General features: G+C 40.3%; 1 protein-coding gene across 8 annotated transcripts in view; it reads left to right on the top strand.

The window, feature by feature from the left end:
* NRF1 (nuclear respiratory factor 1) overlaps positions 1-25,238 on the top strand; it is a 180,201-nt gene that overhangs the window by 105,816 nt on the left and 49,147 nt on the right. For 5 of the 8 annotated variants that reach the window (XM_033958745.1, XM_033958749.1, XM_033958746.1 and 2 more), the window contains 2 exons: positions 6,980-7,096; positions 15,891-16,048. In XM_033958745.1, the coding sequence (XP_033814636.1) occupies positions 6,980-7,096; positions 15,891-16,048 (275 nt within the window). The remainder of the gene's footprint in view (positions 1-6,979; positions 7,097-15,890; positions 16,049-25,238) is intronic. The other 3 variants (XM_033958751.1, XM_033958752.1, XM_033958750.1) reach the window with 1 other exon arrangement.

Below are 25,238 nucleotides of genomic sequence, written 5' to 3'. Positions count from 1 at the left end.
AGGTATATGTAACACATGTATGGATATTGAATTTAGACAAGGAGCCACAAGTAGAAAGCTGCACATCCCCTGCAAATACACTACTACTACTACTACTACTATTTCACAGCACTGTACAGAGTCGCAAAGGAGGCAGTCCCTGTTTAAGTGAGCTTACAGTCTAAACAAGACAGACAAACAGGATGCCAGGGTACATAAGAACTGCCATCTCCGGATCAGACCTTAGGTCCATCAAGTCCGGTGATCCGCTCACGCGGAGGCCCATCCAGGTGTAACCTGGCGAAAACTTAGTCACCCGTATCCTTCTATGCATCTTTCGAGGAGATGTGCATCTAACTTGCCCTTAGGGGTTACAGTTAGAGGGGATGGTTAAATTGCTGGCTAGGGTAGTGAGCAGAAGGGAGTAAGGTTATGAGTTGAAGGCTGTCTCTAAAAGGTGGGTTTTCAGCCTACTTTTCAATAAGAGACGGAAAGGGGGAGTGGCAGACGGACTCAGGTAGTTTATTCCAGGCATAGGGGGACAGGGAACTGAAGGGAGCGAAGTCTGGAATTAGAAGTGGAGGAGAAGGGTATAGATAAAAGCGATTTGTCTGAGGAATAGAGTTCTTGGGGAGGTGTATAAGGAGAGAGCAGAGATACTGAGGGGCTGCAGAATGAACAACATACTTGTAGATTAGTAATAGGAGTTTGAGCTGTACGTGAAGGCAGATAGGAAGCCAGTGAAGTGATTTGAGGAGAGAGGCGAGGTTGGCAGAGTTGTGTAGCAGAGTTTTGTTCAGATTGCAGGGGGAAAATGAGAAATATAAAGGGATATATGTAGTCCTTTTTAATTCTGAATTACCTGTTTTCTGTGGCTCTTTGCAACTGGATGTTGTTGCTTGAAGATATTATAATACAGAGATGATTCTCAACCCAGTCCTCGGGACACACCTAGCCAATCAGGTTTTCAGGATATACACAAGATAGATTTGCATACAATGGAGGTGGAACATGAACATTTATCTCATGCATATTTATTGTGTTGAACAACCGCCTAATCCAAATTACCACAACCAGACACAGGAGAACCCAGATACCATTCACATAGCCTCCAATCAGAGACATCAAACGGAAAAAAGCTGTACGATGGCCTTCTAGCCACACAGGCAGCAAAATTAGACCACCAACTTTCCAATCTACTAATCGAGACCCCAGACTACAAAACTTTCAGAAAAGAAATAAAAACCCTGCTATTCAAGAAATCCATGAAGACTAACTAACACCATATGAAACATTTCTTTTCTTTTTTTTTTTTTAGTTCAATAAATTTTATTCAGTATTTTAAAAAATACAAGGAGCAATTCAAATACATAAAAGTAGTATAACATTTTGCATTAATATACAGTTAATTATAAAGGCCCATATTATTAAGAAAAGCTCAGAGTTGTTTTTGGATTTGTTTGTGGTGATGTATGACAATAGAAAGTGAAATAGGACAAAGTAAAAATTGAAAGAGAGAGGAAAAAAGAAGAGAGAAAGAAAAAAAAATATATATATATATAATTTTTAAAGAGAGGAGAAGACAGGAGTGTCTACATAGTAGAATGTACATATGAATCTAAAAATGACCAGGGTGATTTTTTGTTTTTCCAATTCATGGATTTATGGAGTGAAATTTTATTTTCATATGCATATGATTCAAATCTGTGGTACATACATAGAGAGTTCCACCAAAAAGTATAATCTAATAACGAAGATGATTTCCAATTTTTCAGAATATGCATGAGAGCAGTCACAAACATGGTATCAATAAGTTTAGGAGGACAATTTGATTGCGCGAAACAGGGGTGTTGAGATCGAAGGATTATAATGTCCATAGAAATCTCTTCTGAGCAGTTGGTGATAGATTGTATGGTATTCCAGATTTTGGACCAAAAAGAACGGACCAGAGTACAATGGAAGAACATATGATCAAGAGTTCCTTCCTCTTTCAAACAGTTCCAGCAGATAGAATCTTGTTTTAATTTGGCTTTCCACATACGAAATGGGGTCCATATTGCATTCCACATTACAAAGAGCATTGACTGTGAAACTCTAGAAGATAAAAGTGGGCGATTTGTTGAAGACCAAAAGAGTTCCCAGTCAATGTCAGAAAGTGGAATGGTTATTATATTATCCCAGTGTTTCATAGCATGATATGAGAAAGTGAAGGATTGGTCTCTTAGAATATTATAAAAAAAAGATATAGCTTTCCCTTTTGATAGAGACCGTAAAGACCAATGGTAAATAGTATTTTTAGAAGATATGAAGTCATATTGTATCTGTACAGAAGACAGTATTTCACTGAGTATGATCCATTGTGAATAAGCAGAGGATGTTAGTAGGTATGTGGAGCAAAGTATATCAAAAGGGATTAGTTTATTAAGAGTATATAATTGATGAACAAACCATATACCTGTCCGTTGCCACCGTTTCCATGAAAGGGATTTGCCTTGGTTTTGGATATTGGGATTGTTCCAAAGGGACATGAATGGGCTAACACTAATTGAGATATCAGCTATTTTATCTAAATGATGGAGAGCATGCTGCGTTGAATTCAAAAGAGAGTATTTTCTCAAATGTCTGGGTATTGGTATCGTTAATAGGCAAGAGATGTGTAAAGGTTTGCATAGAAAACATTCCATTTCATACCAATTAGGAGGGTCTTGAGAGAAGGAGTCATTGACCCAGTAAGCTCCATATTTAGTTAATGAAGCAATATAGTAGTGGTAGAAATCTGGAAAGTTAAGACCACCGTTAATTTTAGAGGCCTTCAGCTTGGCTAGAGCAATTCGGGGTTTTTTCTTGTTCCATATAAATTCAGATAGCTTCTTATTTAGCCAATGGAAAAATGATTTCTGGCATAAAAGAGGAAGCATTGAGAGGATGTAATTAATTTGAGGTGCTAGGGTCATTTTGATGGATGATATTCTACCCCACCAAGACAAATAAAGTGGAGACCACCTAGATGTAGTGTTAAGAACTAAATTTTTGATTTTGGATATATTAAGATCTTGAGCAAAGACTGGATCTTTGTGTATTAAAATCCCTAAATATTTCACAGCTTCATTTGACCATGTGAATGGAAAATTAGCCAAGTCTGATTGAAGAATGTTATTGTTCAGAGGAAAGATTTCTGATTTCTCCCAGTTTACAGAATATCCTGAGAAGCTAGAATATTGTTTGATGATATGTATAAGATGAGGGAGAGAAGATTGAGGGTTCCTTAGAAAAATTAATACATCATCAGCATATGCTGCTAGTTTGAAGTCTCGATCAGGGGAGGGAATACCATTAATTAGCGGGCATTGTCGAATAGCAGAGAGAAGAGGCTCCAACACTAAATTGAACAATAGTGGTGAGAGAGGACAGCCCTGTCTAGTGCCTCTGTGAAGGGGAAATTTATTGGATAAAGAGTTATTAATTAGAATACGAGCATTAGGACTATAATATAATGTTTTTATCCATTTCGTGAAAAATGATCCAAAGTTATACCATTTTAGGACACTGAAAAGAAAAGACCACTCCACTCGATCAAAGGCTTTTTCAGCGTCTATAGCTAGGCCTATTATTGGGTCTGTCAATGTTTTAGCATGTGCATTCACGTGGTGAAAAAGTCGTAGGTTATCTCCTATATATCTTTGTTTAATAAATCCCGTTTGGTCTTTGTGTATAAGATGTGGAATCACTTTGGTGAGTCTTAATGCAAGTAACTTTGCCATTATTTTATAATCTAAGTTAAGGAGAGAGATGGGACGGAAGTTTTTGACCAAGGTAGCGTCTCTGTCAGGTTTAGGGATTACAACGATGGTGGCTTCTGTGAAATTAAATTGTTTATCTGGAGAGGAGTGGAGGAAATCATAGTATGTAAGGAGATGAACTCTCTCCCATTATTCATTCAATTAAAACAGACACAGAGGGAAGATGGTGTCTGGTACATGCTGCGTTGCACTCAATAGACTTTGTTCTTCTCAATATTTATGGCCCGGTTAAAGATCACCCGGATTTTTTTAGAGACATTCAACTAGCACTAATTGAATTCAGTTCTTGTTCTCTGATATTGGGTGGAGATTTTAACCAAATCCAAGACTTATATATTGATAGATCTTCTTCCTGTAAACCATCCAAGACCAAGTCTTTCACAGCTCTACAGGCCCTAAAAGATGCTTTCTCCCTTGTAGATCCTTGGCGACTACTTCACCCGAAAGGTAGAGAATATTCACATTTTTCACCACCACATAATACATACTCGAGAATTGATTTCTTTCTTATATCCTCCTCTCTCATTCATGACCTTACTAATACTAGTATACATCCAATCTCCCTTACGGACCATGCTGCCATTTCTTTATATATTTCTATTTCGGCTCCACGTAATGAATCTCCTTCTTGGCGACTAAACAACGCCTTACTCTTGGATGAAGAAACTGTTGAAAAAATCAACTCATTTACATTAGAATTCTTCGAAAATAACTCTAAAGATCCTGAAGTTTGTCCTTCCATAATCTGGGAAGCTTATAAAGCAACCCTTAGAGGTGAATTGATAAAAATTGCCTCTTGGAAAAAAAAACAGTCCATGAAAAAAGAAAAAGAATTAGAAAACGCTATTAAAACATTAGAAATACAACATATGTCTAATCACTTACATGACCCAACTATTCTCCATCATATCCAAAAACTTAAATATGAATATAATACTTTAGTTTCATGCACAGCCAGACGAGATATCTTCATTTCCAATTCTGGTCATTATATGGGAGATAATCTTATGGGTCGTCCACTGGCCAGATACCTTAAAATTAAATCCAAAAGATTACATATCACATCTATCCAAAATTCATTAGGACAATTAGTCAAAACCAGATCTTCAATTTCTTCTCAATTTGAAAATTTTTATACTTCATTATATAAGTCTGAAGTTGTGGCTCCTGAATCAGATATAGACTCTTTTCTTTCCTCCATATCGGAGCCTGTTAAATTGGAACTAGATTCTCCGATAACCATAACAGAAATAGAAACTGCTATATCTTCCCTACCGACTGGAAAAGCCCCAGGTCCGGATGGTTTTACTAACGAATTTTATAAACTATTTCGAAACATCTTAGCTCCTCATATGAAACATTTCAATCCTCTGAAGCAACCCGCTCTACTCTGTAACACCTCTGGACATATCCAGAAATCCTCTTCTGTAATTCGCCTTGAACCGTAAAGTAATGGTGGAATAAAAATCACGTAATGTAATATCCTAAAAATTTGACTGGCTAGATGTATAATGAGGACAGGGTTGAAAACTCCTACTATAATGTTTTAAAGGGGAAAAATAGCAGCAAGAGGAGGTTGAGGATAGGGTTGGTGATGAGGATACGACGGACAAGATAGTGGTTTGGATTGGATTGGAAAGTTAAATAAAAAGGGATTGAGATGGAGGGATACTGTTAGCATGCAAGGAAGGGTAGGAAAAATGTGGGTGAAATAATGTGGAGATCAAAGCAGAAACAAGTGGGTCAATCGAGATGTTTCTAAATAAAACCTTTATTGATGAAAAGAAGAGGTACATTTCTGCAGTGAATGACTCTACCCTGCAAGCATTTCAAGGACTAGACCTTCTTCAGGAGTCTTGGCCACACTTTCTATGAGAGTTTGTTAACCATGTTGCTGGAGTTTTCTCATTGGCGTTCTCTCTATATACCAGTGTGTAAAAGAATTACAGCGCTACTTCTTTCATATCTTTGTACTCAAGCATTGGATCCGTAGGAGATACCACACAGTTATCAACGCCACCATCTGTGTGGCCAAGACTCCTGCAAAATGGCATAGTCTTCTATACTGAAATGCTTACATTGTAGAGTCATCCACTGCAGAATTGTACCTCTTCTTTCTATCAATAAAGATTTTGTTTGGAAACATCCCGACTGACCCACTTGTTTCTGCTTTGATCTACTTAATTTGTGGGACTACTGTGTTACTTTATATCTCTGAAATAATGTGTAGACCATCTTGCTTTATTTTGAGCAATCAGAGTTAGTTTGCCAAGTTCTCTGGCTCCATGTTTTTAAATAATCAAAAGGCTTATTTCCAAAACCACCAGTCCAATGCAACTAACATGGACTTAGCAGGTTTGGGAAATAAGTCTTTTAATTAGTGGTACATGATATCCTAGAACAGAACCCTAAAATATCCTATGAGCTGATCTGCACTTTGTGCCAGATGCTCTAAATGGCGCTGTTTTTTTAGGTGCCCAAGCTCAGTGAAACCCCCCCCTCCCTCCCCCCACTGTTTAAACAACATTTTTAACTGAGTTTGAAGGCGCCTAAAAAAAATCAGTGCCGGAATCATTTCTCCATAGGCATTATAGGCCACCTAACGCCACTATGGACGTGGCTAACGCTAGAAGTGGCGGCCTAATGTGCCTATGGAGGTGCGATTCACATCAGAGGTAGGCGGTGTAAATGTAGGCCTGGAAAGCTGTGGCCCACGTTTCCGGTGCCTACCTTTGCTGGAGGCATAATTCTGTAATTGGCGCTGTTGCGTTATTGACGCGGAATCGATGGCCGCTTTTAAGGCAGCCATTGACCGTGGCACCGGTTAGAGAATCGGGCTCTTTGTGCCAGAGTGCTAGCACAGTAGATACACTCTTATTAAGACACATGGTTTTATCGAGACTTGATAAGCTGTAATAGTGTGAAAAGAATATATATTTAATTTGTGAATATATTTTGGCATTTGAATGTTACAAGGTTCAACCTTTTTACTCTAAAGCTAATGCTTTTAAATTTAGATAACTACCAAAATAGATGCCTGTTTCCATGAAATCACCATCTGAAAGCTCACTTTTAAGATGGGAATTTCTAAACATTCAGAAAAGAGAACCTAATAGTAGGTCACATTTGTACTGCTGATAATTTTACTAATAGTGGTTTACCATAAAGTTTCCAACCGTTCTCTTTAATGTGCCAAACAGCTGGTTTTGAAGCAGTTGGAGTGCGAGGAGCAGATCGTGGGCAAGGCAGCAATACCGCTTGAGGACGCAGTCAAAAAAGAAAATACAGGGATATATTTCGAGCAAATATGTAGGCAGGTAATCCTTGCCTATATTTTCTATATATGTATACTTTTCCTGTAAATATACACATCTTGTACGTACAACACAAACGGCTCCTTTTACGAAGGTGCGCTAGCCGAAAAACCACCGCCTGCTCAAGAGAAGGCGGTAGCAGCTAGCGCACGCTATTCTGCGCGTTAAGGCCCTAACGCACCTTCGTAAAAGAAGCCCAAAGTATTGTCTTTTGTTTTTCTTTAATTTTTCATTCAATCCATGGAAAAAAAACTGTTTTTCATAGTTAGAAAATTTTGAAAATATATTTTAATTAAGTTTTACTAGGTCTACTGTGAATTGTCTAATACTGTGGGCATATATACTAAGCGTTTGTTCCATGAATACGTAATGGAAAAAAACCTTACTCTTTGGATGCACTAGTTGCCAAACACCATTATTTTTTTTTTCCTTCAAAGAATTTGTTTTAAATTGGTTTTTTTCCAACAAAAGTGCACCAACAAATCAAAGCTGGACACCAGCTGTTACCCAGCTGATGACATCTCAAAAATGATCTTATTACGAAAGAGAATTATAGTGGCAAAAAGGGTGATAATTATAACACTGCTTTAATTAATCACCCATCCACAATCTGTAAATCTCTTTATATATAAAAATAATAACCACACGGTAAGATACGTGCTTAATAGTGAACGCTCAGACCCACAACTATATCCCAGTGAAATATCACAGAGAAGCTGTATAAAGAGACCATCATTGCTTGTTTACAGTCTCTCACTGTGAACAAGCAATGATGGTCTCTTTACACAGCTTCTCCGTGATATTTCACTGGGATATAGTTGTGGGTCTGAGCGTTCACTATTAAGCACGTATCTTACCGTGTGGTTATTATTTTTTATTTATAAAGAGATGTACAGATTCTGGATGGGTGTTTAATTAAAGCAATCTCAAAAATGATGTCAAACGGACCACTACTTGATCTGACATAATTTAATTATTCACCTTCAAGACTCTGGTTCATAGAAGGGTTTTTTTCCCCCCATTAATGTATCTTTGGGATTAATATTTGAGAAACTGGACTCTAAAATTTGGGATGTAGATTAATGATTGCATATTATTTCTTCAGCCTCCTCAAAATGTGGCCATTGTATAACCTACCCTACCATATTTTGTTTTAAAATAAGAATCAAAGACAATCCCCATTATCTGTCCTGTTTGAAGTGCCATCCAGGGATTAAAGTTATTGAGTAAAAAAGAAAGAATTGAAACCACTATGCTGCCTGTTTGCTGTTCAATAATATCTACTCCATTATATGCTTGTTTTACTGCCTTAGTCTTCTCTTTCTACACTAAACAGTTATATGGATTGTGAGCCACTGGAGAGGTGGTGTCGGAATCGCACTAGCATGGGACGGTGTGCTTTGAGCATTTGCCTAGGGAGAAGGTATTGAGATCGGACTAGGACTGGACGGTGCAGAAGAGAGTACGTCCAAGTATCTTTTACCCTAGGACTAGCAGGGACACCTGAGGAAGACTCGTTTGTCGAAACAAGGAGTGTGTTGAGTCCAATGTTCCCAGCGGACTAGGTCCTTAAGGTGTTTATGTGGATTGCTACATGGTGAAAAAGAAACTCAGCAACAGCTCTAGAAAGATGGGGACCATAGAGGAAGCATGGTCCCTTCTCAGGGACACGGTGCAAGAAGCACAAAACCTGTACATCCCCAGGTTTAGGAAGGGGTGCAAAAAAAAAATCAAACAAAAGACCCGGTATGGACAACAAAAGAAGTAAAGAAGGCAATAGGTGACAAGAAAGTGTCCTTCCGAAAATGGAAAAAGGACCAAACTGAGGAAAACCGGAAGGAACACAAAAAACACCAAAAGGAATGTCACCGAGTGGTTAGAAAAGCTAAGAGACAATACGAAGAGAGGCTTGCTGGGGAAGCAAGGAACTTAAAAGCGTTCTTCAGATACGTGAAAGGGAAGCAACCAGCGAGGGAGGAGGTGGGTTCGTTAGATGATGGAGACAGAAAGGGAGTGGTTAAAGAGGTAGCTGATAGGCTAAACCAGTTCTTCTCGTCGGTCTTCACAAGTGAGGACACCTCCAATGTACCGGAACCCGAGGAGACCATAAGTGGGGATCAGGCTGAAAAACTGGAGACCTTAGAGGTAAGCTATGAGGATGTCCTCCGACAGATAGATTGAAAAGTGACAAATCATCGGGTCCGGACGGAATCCACCCAAGGGTACTAAAAGAACTGAGGACGGAAATAGCAGACACACTCCGACAAATCTGTAATCTATCCTTAAGCACTGGGAAGGTACCGGAGGACTGGAAGCTAGCGAATGTCACACCTATCTTTAAAAAGGGATCGAGGGGTGACCCGGGGAACTACAGACCGGTGAGCTTGACTTCGATTCCAGGCAAGATGATGGAAGCATTAATAAAGGATAGCATCTGTGAACACATAGAAAGAAATGGACAGCTGAAACCGAGCCAACATGGCTTCTGCAAGGGAAGATCGTGCCAAACAAACCTACTGCACTTCTTTGAAGGGATAAACAGCCAGATGGACAAAGGGGAATCCATAGATATCATTTATCTCGACTTCCAAAAGGCCTTTGATAAGGTCCCCCATGAGCGGCTACTTAAGAAATTGTCGAACCACGGGGTGGGAGGGGATGTACACAGATGGATCAGGCACTGGTTGGCCGACAGAAAACAAAGGGTTGGAGTGAAGGGCCAATACTCCGACTGGCAGAAGGTCACAAGCGGTGTTCCACAGGGGTTGGTGCTAGGACCACTGCTGTTCAATATATTTATCAACGACTTGGAAACGGGGACGAGGTGTGAAGTTATAAAATTTGCTGATGACACCAAACTCTGCAGCAGAGTTAGCAACACAAAGGAGTGCAAAGACCTGCAAAGAGACCTAAGCAAACTGGAAGAGTGGGCAAACAAATGGCAAATGTGCTTTAACATAGAAAAATGTAAGGTCATGCATATAGGGAAAAGGAACCCGAGGTACAGCTACAAAATGGGAGGAACATTGCTGGGGGAGAGTAATCTTGAAAAAGACTTGGGTGTGTTAGTGGATACAACCATGAAATCATCAGCGCAATGTGCAGCGGCCTCGAAGAAAGCTAACAGAATGCTGGGCATCATTAAGAAGGGAATTACAACCAGGACGAAGGAAGTCATCATGCCACTGTATCGTGCAATGGTGCGCCCGCATCTAGAGTACTGCGTCCAATATTGGTCGCCGTACCTCAGGAAAGACATGGCGGTGCTTGAGAAGGTCCAGAGAAGAGCTACGAAAATGATAAATGGTATGGAGGACTGTTCATACGCTGACAGGCTGGACAAGCTGGGGCTCTTCTCCCTGGAAAAGAGGAGGCTTATGGGGGACATGATAGAAACTTTCAAGATCATGAAGGGCATGGAGAAGGTAGACAAGGATAGATTCTTCAAACTACGGGGAACCACAGGCACAAGAGGGCACTCGGAGAAACTGGAAGGGGAGAAGTTTAGAACAAATGCCAGGAGGTTCTTCTTCACACAGAGGGTTGTGGACACATGGAACGCGCTTCCGGAGGAAGTGGTCGGGCAGAGTATGCTACGGGGATTCAAAGAGGGATTGGATGGATTCCTGAAGGATAGGGGGATTGAGGGATACAGATAAGGGTAGATAAGAGTATGGAAAGAATATAGATAAAAACAAGGGGGCTATAGGGCTAAATCAAGATAACATGACAGGTCATGGACCTGATGGGCCACCGCGGGTGTGGACTGCTGGGCACGATGGACCTCTGGTCTGACCCAGCGGAGGCAAATTCTTATATTCTTAATAAAGTCCATTTCAGGAACATCATTTCTCCACAGAGTTTCTTCGGTTTCTCTTGGACTTTTTTTTTCTGTGGAATCTTTGGGTCAATTTTTTTTGTTTTTCTTATTGTAAATAGAGAATCTGGGCCTGTGTTTTCCAAGTTTCCTTATATGCAACTGTTTTTCAAATTCCCATTATAATAAAACATAGGTTAATGAGATTAGCCCTTTTAGGGTTTTTTTGCACTAGAAGTTTCTCCTTCTGTTATGGGCTTCTAGCTTATCCCATCCCCTTTATCATTTTTGCCACCGCCTTTGTACTTCTTCAAATTTTCTAATTTTTTTTACTATATTTTTATTTGCCATGTTAATCATTTTTCTGTGCAATATGTTTACTGGCCAAAAAAGTACATACGAGTACCATCTATCGTTCATGTTCGTATAGGTGGCCGTTTTGTGTCAGTGTTGGCTCAGTATTAGGTGGACCACCCACCCTCTGTTCTTGATCACCTTTCTGCACCGTGTCGGCATTGAGTGACCCAGTTTGATGAGGTGATCATGGGTGTCAACGTGGTTCCAGGCTGTAATGAGTGACTCAGTCAACTCCCATTTTGATGTTGGATATCTCTTGTATATCTCCCAGGTCACCTTTTGCCACAAATTCTCAATCAACTAAGTAGCGTTCTGATGCTTCCAGCTGATCACATGTTTGGAGCGAATGGCAAGATGTGTTATCATCTTGGAACAGGAACTGGCCTGGAAACAGCTGCTGAGCTGATGGCACCATGCACTTTTGTGATATTGTGATGTACTTAGTCCAGTTGACCATTACATTGACGATATGCAGACATCCAATGCCAGTGGACCATGACCTTCAAAGGATGCTTCATAGTGAGGCTGAGGAACTCAGGCTTGAACTCCTCTCCAGGAAACCTCCTCACGTAGATGTAGGCCTGGTTACCAAACAGGCAGAAGGTGCTTTCTTCGCTCAAAAGCACCTTTTCCCACATTTCAAATGTCCAGCTTGAGTTCTTCCTCATCCACTTGATTCAGTTGTGCCTTTGGATGTCAGTCATCGGTAGCTTGTTGCGTGCTTTGTAATCCTGCAGACCAAACTGCAGTCACCGGTGTCAAACTGTTGAGGAGCTGACACTGACATGACATTCATCTGACCACTCAAGCAGTAGCTGAGGTGAGGTCAACTTTCGATTGGTCAATGAAATGCGTCGAAGCGCACGGTCTTGGCATGATATTGATGCACGTGATGACCGGATCGAGAGTTGTCTACCACTGAATCCCTCACTGTCTTCTTTTATACAATCTTTACTGCCGTGCTATGACTATAGCCAACTTTGCTGGCAATCTACCGGCATGAAAATCGTTCCTCATTACGGACACATGAACAGTCTCCTTCAATGTCTTGTTCATGGTTGATACAGAAAGTGTATGAAACCCAAAAAGCCCGTACTTTTTATAGCTACCCTGTTACCTAGACATCAGGACTATGATTGGCTGACGAAAGCAGTCTCCTGATTGGTCAGGAATAATGCGTGCAGATTGGACAGTCTCAATCCAGTTTTGAAGCATGATCTGTAAAAGTTATAGTAGCTGTGTTCCAGTATCAATAAAATTGTAAAATTAGAAACAAGTTATTGTAAAAATTTGATTCTAGCAGCTAAAATCTATTGGGTCAACAAAGGAAAGGTTAGAAAGTTGAAATAATGCAAAATTCACAAGTGGTTCCAGACTTTTGCACACCACTGTAAGTCTTAAGTTGAGATGAAGGAACTGACAGACGTAGGTCTGAGATTCATTACTGTCATGGTATGCCTAAAAATAACCCATTTAGGTACATTGGGCTTGATTTCTTATCCTTTTACTTATTTTCTTGACATAAAAATTTCAGACTCTATCAACAATTGAAAGTTGTTTTTATAAGATATTTTTTTTCATCCAGTAATGTTTGTGCAGAATCCTACCAATCGAAGAGTGTAAGTTAGAGGCTTTATGTTGGACTTAAAATTGCTGCCAGTATTCTGAGCACTGTTTTGGAAATTAAATTTAACATTTGTCTCTTTCAACTAGAGTTGGGGAAGAAAAACGCGCTCTCTCTATGTTCCAGGGGTATCCTGCTGAATCAGTTGAATGCATTGTGATTATGATGTCCGGTTTTAGATTTTAGTTTATAAAACAACCCCAAAACAAAAAAGTAAAATAGAAGTTTATTGGATAAATACTGAAAAACACCATTTCCCCTTGTGCTCTTTTACCCCGTTCTTTGTCTACCTTGGACCCTCCTTGGACCTTTTTTTTTTGTGCTGGTAACTCCTTAGCTGCACAAATGTATGCATTTAATTTCACTGGAAAAGGTATTTAGTAATGGCATCTGCAGGACCAACACTGATAGACACTTGGGGCTCCTTTTATCAAGGCGCGCTAGTGATTTAATGCGCTTAATAGCCGCGCTAGCTGCTACCGCATCTTCTTGAGCAGGTGGTAGTTTTTGGCCAGCGCGCGGGTTAGCGCGTGATGAAACGTCGCGCGCATTAACCCTGCTAGCGCAGCTTAATAAAAGGAGCCCTTGGTTTGGGGGGGGGGGCTGGTTTCTTCAAGAACCCCTAATTGGCTGGAAAATATCTAAAGATCTAAAACCCCACTCATACTTCTTTTTGATTCCAAGCCTTAATTCCGTCCATATTCTAGTTATTTCTTACTAAGCAGAATTAATATTCAGCACTTAACCACCTGAGTGAACTGGACAAATAGGATCGTATAAAGCACGGTCCTGTCTTTTTGTCCATTTTAACTTAGGTGGTTAGGGGGGAATTAATTCATCAAGGGGATCTAACCAATTTAGCGCATAGGAATATAATTTGATGTCTTAGCATTAAGCATGCACTAAATTGGTTAGCGCCTCTTGATGAATTCTTCCCTAAATACTGAATATTATACGTAACTAGATAAGGGATGCCACACAGATATTAGTGCTAATATCTGGATGAGGCCCAGCATTGAATATCCAACATAATGCTGGTGGCAGCAAAAAAAACCAAACACAAAACCGCTGACTGCTGCTGGCTGAATATTTACCTTTTAAGAGCTGTGCTACCTGTTAGCACAGTGCTTTACTCTTAGTTTTCCTGCACTAATCCTACTCCCTGATGCAAGAAGCAAGGAAAAATCAGTGGAAAATAACAGTAGGGCTCTACAAAAAAGGAGGGAGACCTCTAGACCCCCCAGGGATTTAATTTTGAGTGCCAAGGAAGAGGGGGTCCACTAGACTACCTGCAATTTATTTTTGGCATATTTGGGGAAGAGATGTAGAGTCTAGAAGATGGGATGGGTTTAAAAAATGTTTCCTAATGTTTACTTTCCTGTCAGTGTGTGAGCCAGTTCTCGCTCTTATACTGACAGAAAGGGAGACATTTTATTCTGAATTCAATAAAAGATTGACTATTACTGTGGCAGTGTGCTTTGGGATTTTTTTTTTCTGTCGGCGCACATGTTCAGTGCAGCACTAATTTGCATGTTGTTTGCCTAAAGCATTGGGGAGCTAAAATTTTGTGTAAGGATTGGATTTGGAATCTGTATGCTAAGCATCAGTGCATGACTCGAATACAAGCCTCCTGCATCAACCCCAGATACAATTTATGTAAGTTTGGAGGAAAGGCTGGAGAGGGGACATATGATAGACATTTAAATATGTATGTGGCTAAATGCACATGGGATGAGTCTCTTTCATTTGAAAGGAAAAAAGGGGCGTCAGATGAAGGTGATAGGGGATGAAACTCGGAAGTGACCTCAGAAAATATTTTTTTATGGAAAGGGTGGTGAATGCGTGGAGGTTTTGGAGAAAATAACCACATCTGAATTCAAGAAAGCTTAGGACAAGTATGTTGGATCTGTAAGGGAGAGATGGGGATAGTAGATGACATGGAGCTTTGATGGAGACTTCAGTAGTTGGAACCCAAGCACAGTACCTGGCAGAACTTTGGATTCTTGCCCAGAAATAGCTAAGAAGAAAAAAAAAAATTAAATTGAATCAGGTTGGGCAGACTGGATGGACCATTTGGCTCTTTATCTGCCGTCATCTACTATGTATGTTACTATGGATAGGCAGGCCATATGATCTTGATCAGTCTGCATTTTTCCAAGTTTTCATTTCCCTACATTAGGGTTGTCCAGAAAACCCTAAAATTGGAAGAACTGGGAATTGAAGTTTTTCCCATGAATTTGATTGTACTTGATCAGAAAATAACTTAAAAATTTTTTTAAAGCCCATCCTCGGTTTCGCTCAAAGCCACTGATTACATAAAGATCATTTTTTAAAAAAATGTACTGCCATTTGGTATTTTAGCTGTAACTTTTATGTTTTTACCCTCAGCAATGATACATTATCTGCACTTTGTGGAAAATAACAGAAATGTAACATACTTTGCTAATAGCTAAACAATCAAGTATTCAAGGTCTTCTTGAGATAATCAGGATAAAACCTGCGAAGCTGTTCAACTCCTTGCAACAAGGCTTCACGCTGCACTGTGTTTGTTTGACCTGTATTGCAGGGAAGGTGTTTTTGGAGGTAGAGTCTCGGACAAAGCGGGACTGTCACCTTCAGAAAATAAAGTTCTAAAATGAAAAGCAGGAAAATGATTTTGAATGTCTATTTTCATGGCTCCCATGGGCAGCCATATCCAGTAGGATTCAGTTCTCAGATAATGCTGTCGCCGATTAAAATGCTCCATTTTATAATGTTAATATAGAGTGCCTCAGTAATGTGAACAAGAGAAAGTCTTAACAGTGCAGTCATGGACGCTAAAGAATAACAAATGTGAGAAGACCCCTCAAAATTGGAATAGAGGGTGGGCATTTAAAAGACTGTATAAAAGCTTTTAGCTTGTCTAACTTTTCTTTTCTTTTTTTTTTTTTTTGTTACAACTGAGGCCATGTTCACTGAGCCATGTGTCTGATTTTGAAATGCCTTCTCTGCTGTTGCAGGTGGAACAGAACTGGGCGACACTACAAGGAGGGGAGATGACGATTCAGACAACGCAGGCCTCGGAGGCCACACAGGCGGTAGCTTCGTTGGCAGAAGCCGCAGTGGCTGCCTCCCAGGAGATACAGCAGGGAGCAACAGTTACCATGGCACTGAACAGGTATTGGCACAGGCTTCCCTTGGGATACCCCAGTGGGGGGGAGGGAACAGGAAGAAATGTAATGACAGACTGCGATCTCTTGTTAAGAAGTGGTGTGCAAGGCACATGAGCCCAGGTGTTATACGCTGCTATGTCATTCCTTTTGTCGGGCCCTGACCAAACCTGATGCCTCTGCGGACAGTAACTAGGCGATAGGTATTTTGAGACCCTATTTAAATACATTCTTTTTAATTCAGTCCTGAAACTAGACCTATTTTTATAATTGTACCCAGAGTATGATGATATTCCCAGGATTCTAATCAGTAGTTTAAAAAAAACCAAAAAAAACACAATCTTAATCTAAAAAGTTTAACTGCCAGAATGCAAAAAAAGAAAAAAAAAAAAAAGTGCTCAAGAATGGAAAGACTTTGGTGAAACCAGAGAAAATTCATGGGAGGAGGACTACACTCATTCAAAGGCCCTAAAGTCAGATTTGAATGTCTGTGTAGATGGCTTTTCATGAATTCAATAGACTGAATATAGGAGGCTCTTATATTTGGATGACTATTTATAAAAGAAAGAAAAGAAGCCTCTTAACTTTCTTTTGATTAGCCCAAAACCAGCAATCCCAAACACCTCCTTTATTCAGACTATTCACTCATAGGCTCAGTGTATTGATTTGCAATTCCAGACAGCAGGAATATGGTCGTGAGATATTAGAGAAAAATAATACAGCCCTCCCATGGCAGACTTTTGTTTCCTGAGTCCTTCCTGCTTCATAGGCTATAAATAGATGAGGGATGCTTCCCCTGCAGTGGATCATGTATTCCTACTGCTGATGGATGGGCCTTCTTGGAGCAGGATTTCTGAAGATTAGAGGTTTTTCTGTGTTGCCTCTGTTCTCTGAAGAAAGCACCAGTGTCTCAAATTCTAATCCTGCTCATCTCTATCTCTTGTTTGTTTATTCTCTGTCCTTGTACTCACATAGTGTTGCTTTACTCTGTTCCATTCCAGACCATTATTTGTCACTCTGTGGCTTCATCCTTAATGTCTCTACCCTCTGTAATTGTTAATCTGCAAAGATGTAGAAGCCTTTTCTTTTTTTCCACCACAGATTAATGCAACACAGAATATATCAGATAAGTAAGAGAAATACCTACTCGTATACTCGAATATAAATCAAGATTTTGGGGCCCAAAAATGGCTTAAAAATGAGGGTCTTGGTTTATATTCGGGTCCACTGATGTGGTGAGCCAAGCTGGGATGGGAGCAATCCCTCCCTCTCCTGAGGTGCCAGGTCCTACCCTGGCTATAGAATCACCGGGCGCCCCTTCCCTCCCTTCCTGCTGTGGAATCAATGTGCATCCCCTCCTCCCTGCTGTAGAATCAATGTTTGCCCCCTTTCTTCCTCTCTCCCTGCTGTAGAATCACCACATGTCCCCTCCCACAGAGAAACAGCATAGGCTTCCCCCGGGCCTACCTTAATCACAGATGGACCAGTGGGGTGAGTCAGGACAGGAGCAATCCTCTTATGTTCCTACACATGCAGTCTTGCTGAAAAAAATGGCTGCTTTAAATTCCTAGGGGTGGGTGGGGGTTATGCTGCTTCTCCACTGGAGGAGAAGAAGGCACATGGTGATTTTACACCAGGGAGAGAAGGAAGGGGTGTGCGGTGATTCTACAGCCAGGATAGGACCCAACACCTCACTTCGGGGATTGGAGGGATTGCTCCCTTCCCAGTTTGGCTCACCACACAACTGAACCACCAGGATTTAAGGTGGACTCGGGGAGAGGCTAGTGCTAGGTTCGAGAGTGGCAGGTGGGTGTATAGCTGAGCGGCACTTGAATATAAACCCTTGGTTTATATCTGAGAACGTTTTTCCCTAAAAAGGGGGGGGGGGATGTTATCTTGCTTTATATTTGAATATATACAATAGCCAGCTGGAACTTAGAGGGAATAAATTTAGAAACTCTTTTTTATACTTAAAAAGGACAGATCTATAAGCTAGGCGCCTGCATTTGCGCTTCCATTGCAGGGCACCTAAGTGCAACTCTGTAAATGCTACATGTAACTCACATAGCATGTAAATGCAAGGGAGGTGGGGCACGCCTGAGCTCTCACTTACACACTCTAGACTTAAGGGAGAGACACCTTTTAAGTTTCCCATTTATTTATTTATTTATTTAATTTTCTATACCGTTCTCCCAGGGGAGCTCAGAATGATTTACATGAATTTCACCTCATTTTATCACACTGGCACTGCTAAGGCCAGGAAAGGCAACATACACAGCATAAGCAGCATTTGGAAAGAGATCGTGACCCAGGCGTTGGCCGAAACAAAGCCATGTTGGGTCATTTATTTAAAAAAAAAAACCAAACCAAAAACTCATCTGTCTTTAAAGCTCCTTGGCTGTCTCCATTCCTTTTGGTTGCTGGATCCTTTGTGAAGAGAGGTTCTTCTTTGTGTAAATGTTAAGCAAAGCGATACCAGGTTATGCTGGTGTTCTGTAACGGAATATGGGCACCGAGATCCCCCCCTCGGGTTACACACATTAGAGTACGTGTGGTGAGAAACCATTGCGGACAAGAGAAAAAAGAAGAAATCTTGCCTCGAAAATATTTATGATCTCCTGGGAGAACGGGATATAAATCGAAATAAATAAAAGAGTCAAGTGAGATGTCTAACAGTGACATTTATTAAAACTAATAAACAAACATATCAACCATTTGGATATTTATTTTAAAAATTTTGTATTCCGCATATCCTGCAATTCTATGCGGAGTACAATGAAACATCCATATAAAAAAAAACCCAACAAATTACAGCCTTCTCATTCAACACATATTTCGATAAAACAAAATAATACAGTAGACATATTACAACACAAGAAACAAAGACATTTGAACTTTTTCTGGATATAATCTTCTACATATGGTCAAGTACTTTGGTTGATATGTTTGTTTATTAGTTTTAATAAATGTAACTTGGTTTTAGACATCTCGCTGGCCTCTTCTGTTGTACTTTTACGCATTGCGCCTGTAGACGTGTTCTTGGGTGGAACGCAGACAGGGTCTTGATTTATGCCCAGGAACTTACACCTTCTCCAAAGCAGATGTAAATGTCCATGACTTAGGTCTAGCCATGATTTCTGGCATCTCTCTCTTTATAATATAAGCTAAAAGCGGACACTTCCTTACACGCTTAACCTAGGCACCCTATTAAAAATTACCTTCAAAAAACATATAGCAAGGTTTGCTGAATAGTTTTATTATCCTGGGATCCTTCTACAGTATGGAAAATGTTCATGGATTTCCTTCTGATGATGGTGTGTTAATGCTTCCCCTAGAGGACTTGCTAACGAGCTCAGGCACAGCTGGTGGCATGAAACTGTTTACTTCGGAAAAGAGAGACTAGGCAATTCTGGTAACTGCAGAAAGTCACTAAAGAGTTGGGATGGTGAAAGGGCTATGCAATCGTCCACCAGTAGCAGTGTACTGTGGAAGGAGAAGAGAGTGCTGAAGTGAATGTGTTATCAAGTAACGGTGCTAAAGCATTTCAGACCTGAAGGGGGGAGAGAGATATGCTGAAATATGCACGAGGTCAAGTGTCGGTCTTGCACAGAATTCTGGGAGGGGAAGACAAAGCTTCAAGTAACGGTGCTAAAGCATTTCAGACCTGAAGGGGGGAGAGAGATATGCTGAAATATGCACGAGGTCAAGTGTTGATCTTGCACAGAATTCTGGAGGGGAAGACAAAGCTTCAAGTAACGGTGCTAAAGCATTTCAGACCTGAAGGGGGGAGAGAGATATGCTGAAATATGCACGAGGTTAAGTGTCGGTCTTGCACAGAATTCTGGGAGGGGAAGACAAAGCTTCAAGTAACGGTGCTAAAGCATTTCAGACCTGAAGGGGGAGAGATATGCTGAAATATGCACGAGGTCAAGTGTCGGTCTTGCACAGAATTCTGGGAGGGGAAGACAAAGCTTCAAGTAACGGTGCTAAAGCATTTCAGACCTGAAGGGGGAGAGATATGCTGAAATATGCACGAGGTCAAGTGTCGGTCTTGCACAGAATTCTGGGAGGGGAAGACAAAGCTTCAAGTAATGGTGCTAAAGCATTTTAGACCTGAAGGGGGGAGAGAGATATGCTGAAATATGCACCAGGTCAAGTGTCGGTCTTGCACAGAATTCTGGGAGGGGAAGACAAAGCTTCAAGTAACGATGCTAAAGCATTTCAGACCTGAAGGGGGGAGAGAGATATGCTGAAATATGCACCAGGTCAAGTGTCAGTCTTGCACAGAATTCTGGGAGGGGAAGACAAAGCTTCAAGTAACGGTGCTAAAGCATTTCAGACCTGAAGGGGGGAGAGAGATATGCTGAAATATGCATGAGGTCAAGTGTCGGTCTTGCACAGAATTCTGGGAGGGGAAGACAAAGCTAATTTGGCCAGTCAGTGGATCTTCTGGTTAAAGAATGTCGTGAAATGGCAGCAGAACAGCAAGGCACACTTGACAGAAAATTAGCTTGAGATAGTCATTGCTTCATCTCCAATTTAATTTACTCATTGATTCTTGAATTCATTCTCTTTCCACCCCTACCTTGTTCTTCTAGCCACTCTTTCAACTTGCTCTTTTCTGGTTTTTCAGCTATTAAAATTTATTATATTACATTACATAAGCATTTAAGGATCATTTATATGCCCTTCTCTGACGTAAAATCCTGTTTCTTGCATGCTTCCGAGGAAGAGGGATTATGTCAGCGGGGACGGGTCAGTGAAAAGAAGGAAAGCTGCGGGATTGGTGGTGGACAACCTCAGGCAGGAGTTTGACAAAATTCTTGGAAACAATGTTATATGCAATTCATCTTGCTCTCATTTGGTAAAGGTTGATATTGTTGGGTGTTTGGGATTTGTGAACTAATATATTACATTACATTACATTAGGGATTTCTATTCCGCCATTACCTTGCAGTTCAAGGCGGATTAGAAAAGAATTATCCAAGAACTTACAAAAAAAAAAAATTGGTCATTTTCAAAAAGAGTAAGAAATGGGTAAGGTTATTTGTTTGGGGTAGTTGGCTTTAGTGAGAGGTGGAGTTTGAGACTTGCGGTATTATTTCTTTTTCAGAGTTTTCTTGAAGAGTATGGTCTTTATTTATTTTCTAAAAGTCTTGTAGTCGAGGGATGCCGTCAGTAGATTGGCGATTTGGTTGTCTAGTTTGGCTGCTTGAGTGGCCAGTTGGCCATCATATAGTTTTTTCCGTTTGACCTCCTTAATTGGGGGGGTATGAGAATGGGGTGTGAGTTTTCCTTTGTCTGGTTGTGGTGTTGTGGATGAGGCGGTTATTCAGGTAGTTCTGTCTCCGTATAAAGTCTTAAATAGTAGGCAGTAGAATTTAAATTGTATTCTTGCTGGGATCGGAAGCAATATATGAAATATTCACCAAACTTGGGTGCCGAAACACTGGCTGTGTTGTCAGTCATTTACTTTGTGAAATAAAATCCCAGTTGATACATCTCTTCCATCTCTACTTCTGTTGATTTTGCTTGATATTTCCGTTCTTTGATTTTCCACCACTGAAAGGTCTCACCTGTAAATATTAGCAGCTCCCAGGACTACAAAATATACATGACGCAGGCGTTCAATAATTTATCTACCTCAGTAGGAAAAAAAAGAGTTTTCAAAAAATTTTTGTTTATTTTTCAATATAGTCCCCTGATAGCTCCATAAACTTTATCCACGTTTCCTGCAATGACTTTATCCCCTTTGAAAATAATTCTTCTGTTTTGATCTTCCAACCAGGATGTCACATTAGAGAGATTGTGAGCCTGCCGGGACGGACAGGGAAAAATGCTTGAGTACCTGAATAAATTCATGTAAACCGTTTTGAGCTCCCCTGGGAGAATGGTGTAGAAAATTGAATAAATATAAATGAAAGTACATTTCATGAATTTAGGGTTCAGAAATCCACGAGAGCATAGGGAAAGGTATAACTAGTAAATCAAAGTGATAATGCCTCTGTATGGCTTATTGGTGAGATCTCCCCCTTCAGTAATATATCTCCAAAAAGATATAGACTAATTTAAGGGGCTCAGAGAAGGGCCACAAATATAATGTAGAGCCTGCACCATTTTTGTAACTTCTTTTACATTATTTAAACTTTCTTTGTGGAGAGGAAATTCGAGAACAAGAGCTCAAGAGACCGTAAATTTCAAAAATAACATCAGAAAATATTTTCTCACAGAAAGTGTGGTTGTGGTGGTGCCTGAAAGTCCCTGAGAGGAAGAAACAGCAAAATAACTTAAGAAAGCACAAAGGTTTCTAGTTATGAAGAAATGAAAGAAAAGATAGTTGTGAACTGTGGTCTACCCTCCAACCAGGGCTGTGGAGTCAGAGTCGAGGAGTCGGAGGAAATTTCAGGTACCTGGAGTCGGAGTCGGAACATTTATCTACCGACTCCATTTTTGAACTTGGCCTACCAATCACGAGCGATTCTTTCAGCTATAGCACCCACTATATACACAGCAGAAATGTTGCGAGCAGCTTCTGCGGCCTTAGAACCTTGATTAAAAGCAAAAAGAAGGTGGTGTCGAAAATGCTCATTTCTCTCAACTTGACATTCCATTTTAACGATCTGAAAATTAACCAGTGCTGTGGAGTCGGAGTCGGAGGAAATTTCGGGTACCTGGAGTCAGAGTCTGAAGTACAAAAAACTGAGGAGTTGGAGTCGGAACATTTATCTACCGACTCCACAGCCCTGCCTCCAACATTGTTCTAGGAAGTAATTTGGACAGAATCGAAGCACCTGTATATAAAATTACTATAATTGCTGATGAAGCTACTGTTGATAGAGTTTATGGGCATTATCTGCCGCCATCTCACAGGGGAGTATAAGAACCATGAGCCATGCTAAGTTAGACCACGGTCCATCAGTTCCAGCATCCTATCTCTGATGGGGACTTCAAAGATCTCAAAAAGTAGATCCAAAATTTTTCTTAGCTCATTTCAAAGGATAAAGTGATGGTTTTTTGAAGTCTACTTGTCTAATTGTTTTTGGACTTTTCCTCCAGGAATTTGTCCAGATCTCTTAACCACAACATCCAGCACCAGATATAGCTTAATTGTACGTTGTTTGAAATAATACATTATCCTATTTGTTTTCAATTTACATAGAAACATGACGGCAGATAAAGGCCAAATGGCCCATCCAGTCTTCCCATCCGCAGTAACCATTATCTCGTCCTCTCTCTAAAAGATCCCACGTGCCTATCCCAGGCTTTCTTGAATTCAGACACAGTCTCTGTCTCCACCACCTCTTCCGGGAGACCCAGAGCTTCCTTTCAAATGAAAGAGACCCGACTCATGTGCATTTATGCCATGTAGGTATTTAATACTATATGCCAAAACGGATGTTACTGCTATACCATCAATAAAATCATATAACAGTTGTTTAAATTTTCACCAACATATCAAAGGCTAACTATTGGTATCTCATCTCCTTCCTACTGTGTCTTCATTATTAATGCTTTACTCATACAGGTACTTTATTTTTTCAAGTAATTTTTGTATGGACCTTCGGGTAGCAATCAGGCAAACAGTGCCAGTTGCTTAAACTCTACATGAGTCCAATCTTTATTCATATTTTATTAAATCTTTTTCATTTTTCTTTTACTTAATAATATAAAATGAAAGGAACCTCACTTAACTTATAGTGAAATGCTCCTGTATTCTCCTCTCCCATCAGGAGCATTTCACTATAAGTTAAGTGAGGTTCCTTTCATTTTATATTATTAAGTAAAAGAAAAATGAAAAAGATTTAATAAAATATGAATAAAGATTGGACTCATGTAGAGTTTAAGCAACTGGCACTGTTTGCCTGATTGCAACCCGAAGGTCCATACAAAAATTACTTGAAAAAATAAAGTACCTGTATGAGTAAAGTATTAATAATGAAGACAGTAGGAAGGAGATGAGATACCAATAGTTAGCCTTTGATATGTTGGTAAAAATTTAAACAACTGCTATATGATTTTAATGTAGATATTTAGACTTCTCTATCATATCTCCCCTCTCCCATCATAGTTGTACGCCTTTTGCTCATACCTGATCTCACCTTAGACTTGGCTCAATACTCTCTGTGAATGAAAGAGCAGAATATGAGCAATGATATTAAAATGAGTTTTGTGGTTTCATACTATTATGGACCTTTTCAGTAGTTCATTCTATTGTTACTTTGATAGAGAAGCACAACAAGGTTGCTGAATGCTGAACCAGCATGACCCTTGGGAGCATATCTACTTCATCTCTACCCGGAAAACTCTTCCAGCCTGAAAATAAAATGCACACATAACTCTTACCCTGTATTGCAACATACTCGTGAAGTGCTATTTCTGGTACGTTCTATGGTATCTCATGGTTTCTCAGCCGTCTCCTGGAGACTCACCAAGCCAACTGGGTTTTCAGGATCACCACAGCGAACATGCATACACTTTATTTTAAGTTGAAATATCATTTGTCAATCTGAAGACAACCCCACTTGTGATGAATTCACATGTACCACCATAAAAACAATGTATCATAAATACAAAGGACAGGTAACACCAATAAATACCACTTGGAGATTCAGGGCCTGATTCTAAAAAAAAGCGTCCTGATTGTAGACCCAGTTAAAAGCCCACCTCTTGCGAGAGTGCTTTCGACTCCTAACTCTTCTCACCTTGGGTTCTGCATCCCCAATCCTATATGTCATGTCTGTCTGCCCAAGTTAGATTGTAAGCTCTTCTGAGCAGGGACCATCTATAAATGTCAGCCCACCTCTTTGAGAGTGCTTTCAACTCCTAACTCCTCTCACCTTGGGTTCTGCATCCCCAACCCTATACGTCATGTCTGTCTGTCCAAGTTAGATTGTAAACTCTTCCGAACAGGGACCATGTCAGCCCACCTCTTTGAGAATGCTTTCAACTCCTACCTCCTCTCACCTTGAGTTCTGCATCCCCAACCCTAGATGTCACGTCTGTCTGTCTAAGTTAGATTGTAAGCTCTTCCGAGCAGGGACCGTCTATAAATGTCAGCCCACCTCTTTGAGAGTGCTTTCGACTCCTACCTCCTCTCACCTTGGGTTCTGCATCCCTAACCCTATATGTCTTGCCTGTCGGTCCAAGTTAGATTGCAAGCTCTTCCGAGCAGGGACCGTCTATAAAATGTCAGCCCAC

This window comes from Geotrypetes seraphini, chromosome 9 (assembly GCF_902459505.1).
Source record: "Geotrypetes seraphini chromosome 9, aGeoSer1.1, whole genome shotgun sequence".
Taxonomy (NCBI): domain Eukaryota; kingdom Metazoa; phylum Chordata; class Amphibia; order Gymnophiona; family Dermophiidae; genus Geotrypetes; species Geotrypetes seraphini.
The sequence above is the reverse complement of the archived record's forward strand: the minus strand, read 5'-3'. Positions and strand labels throughout refer to the sequence as shown.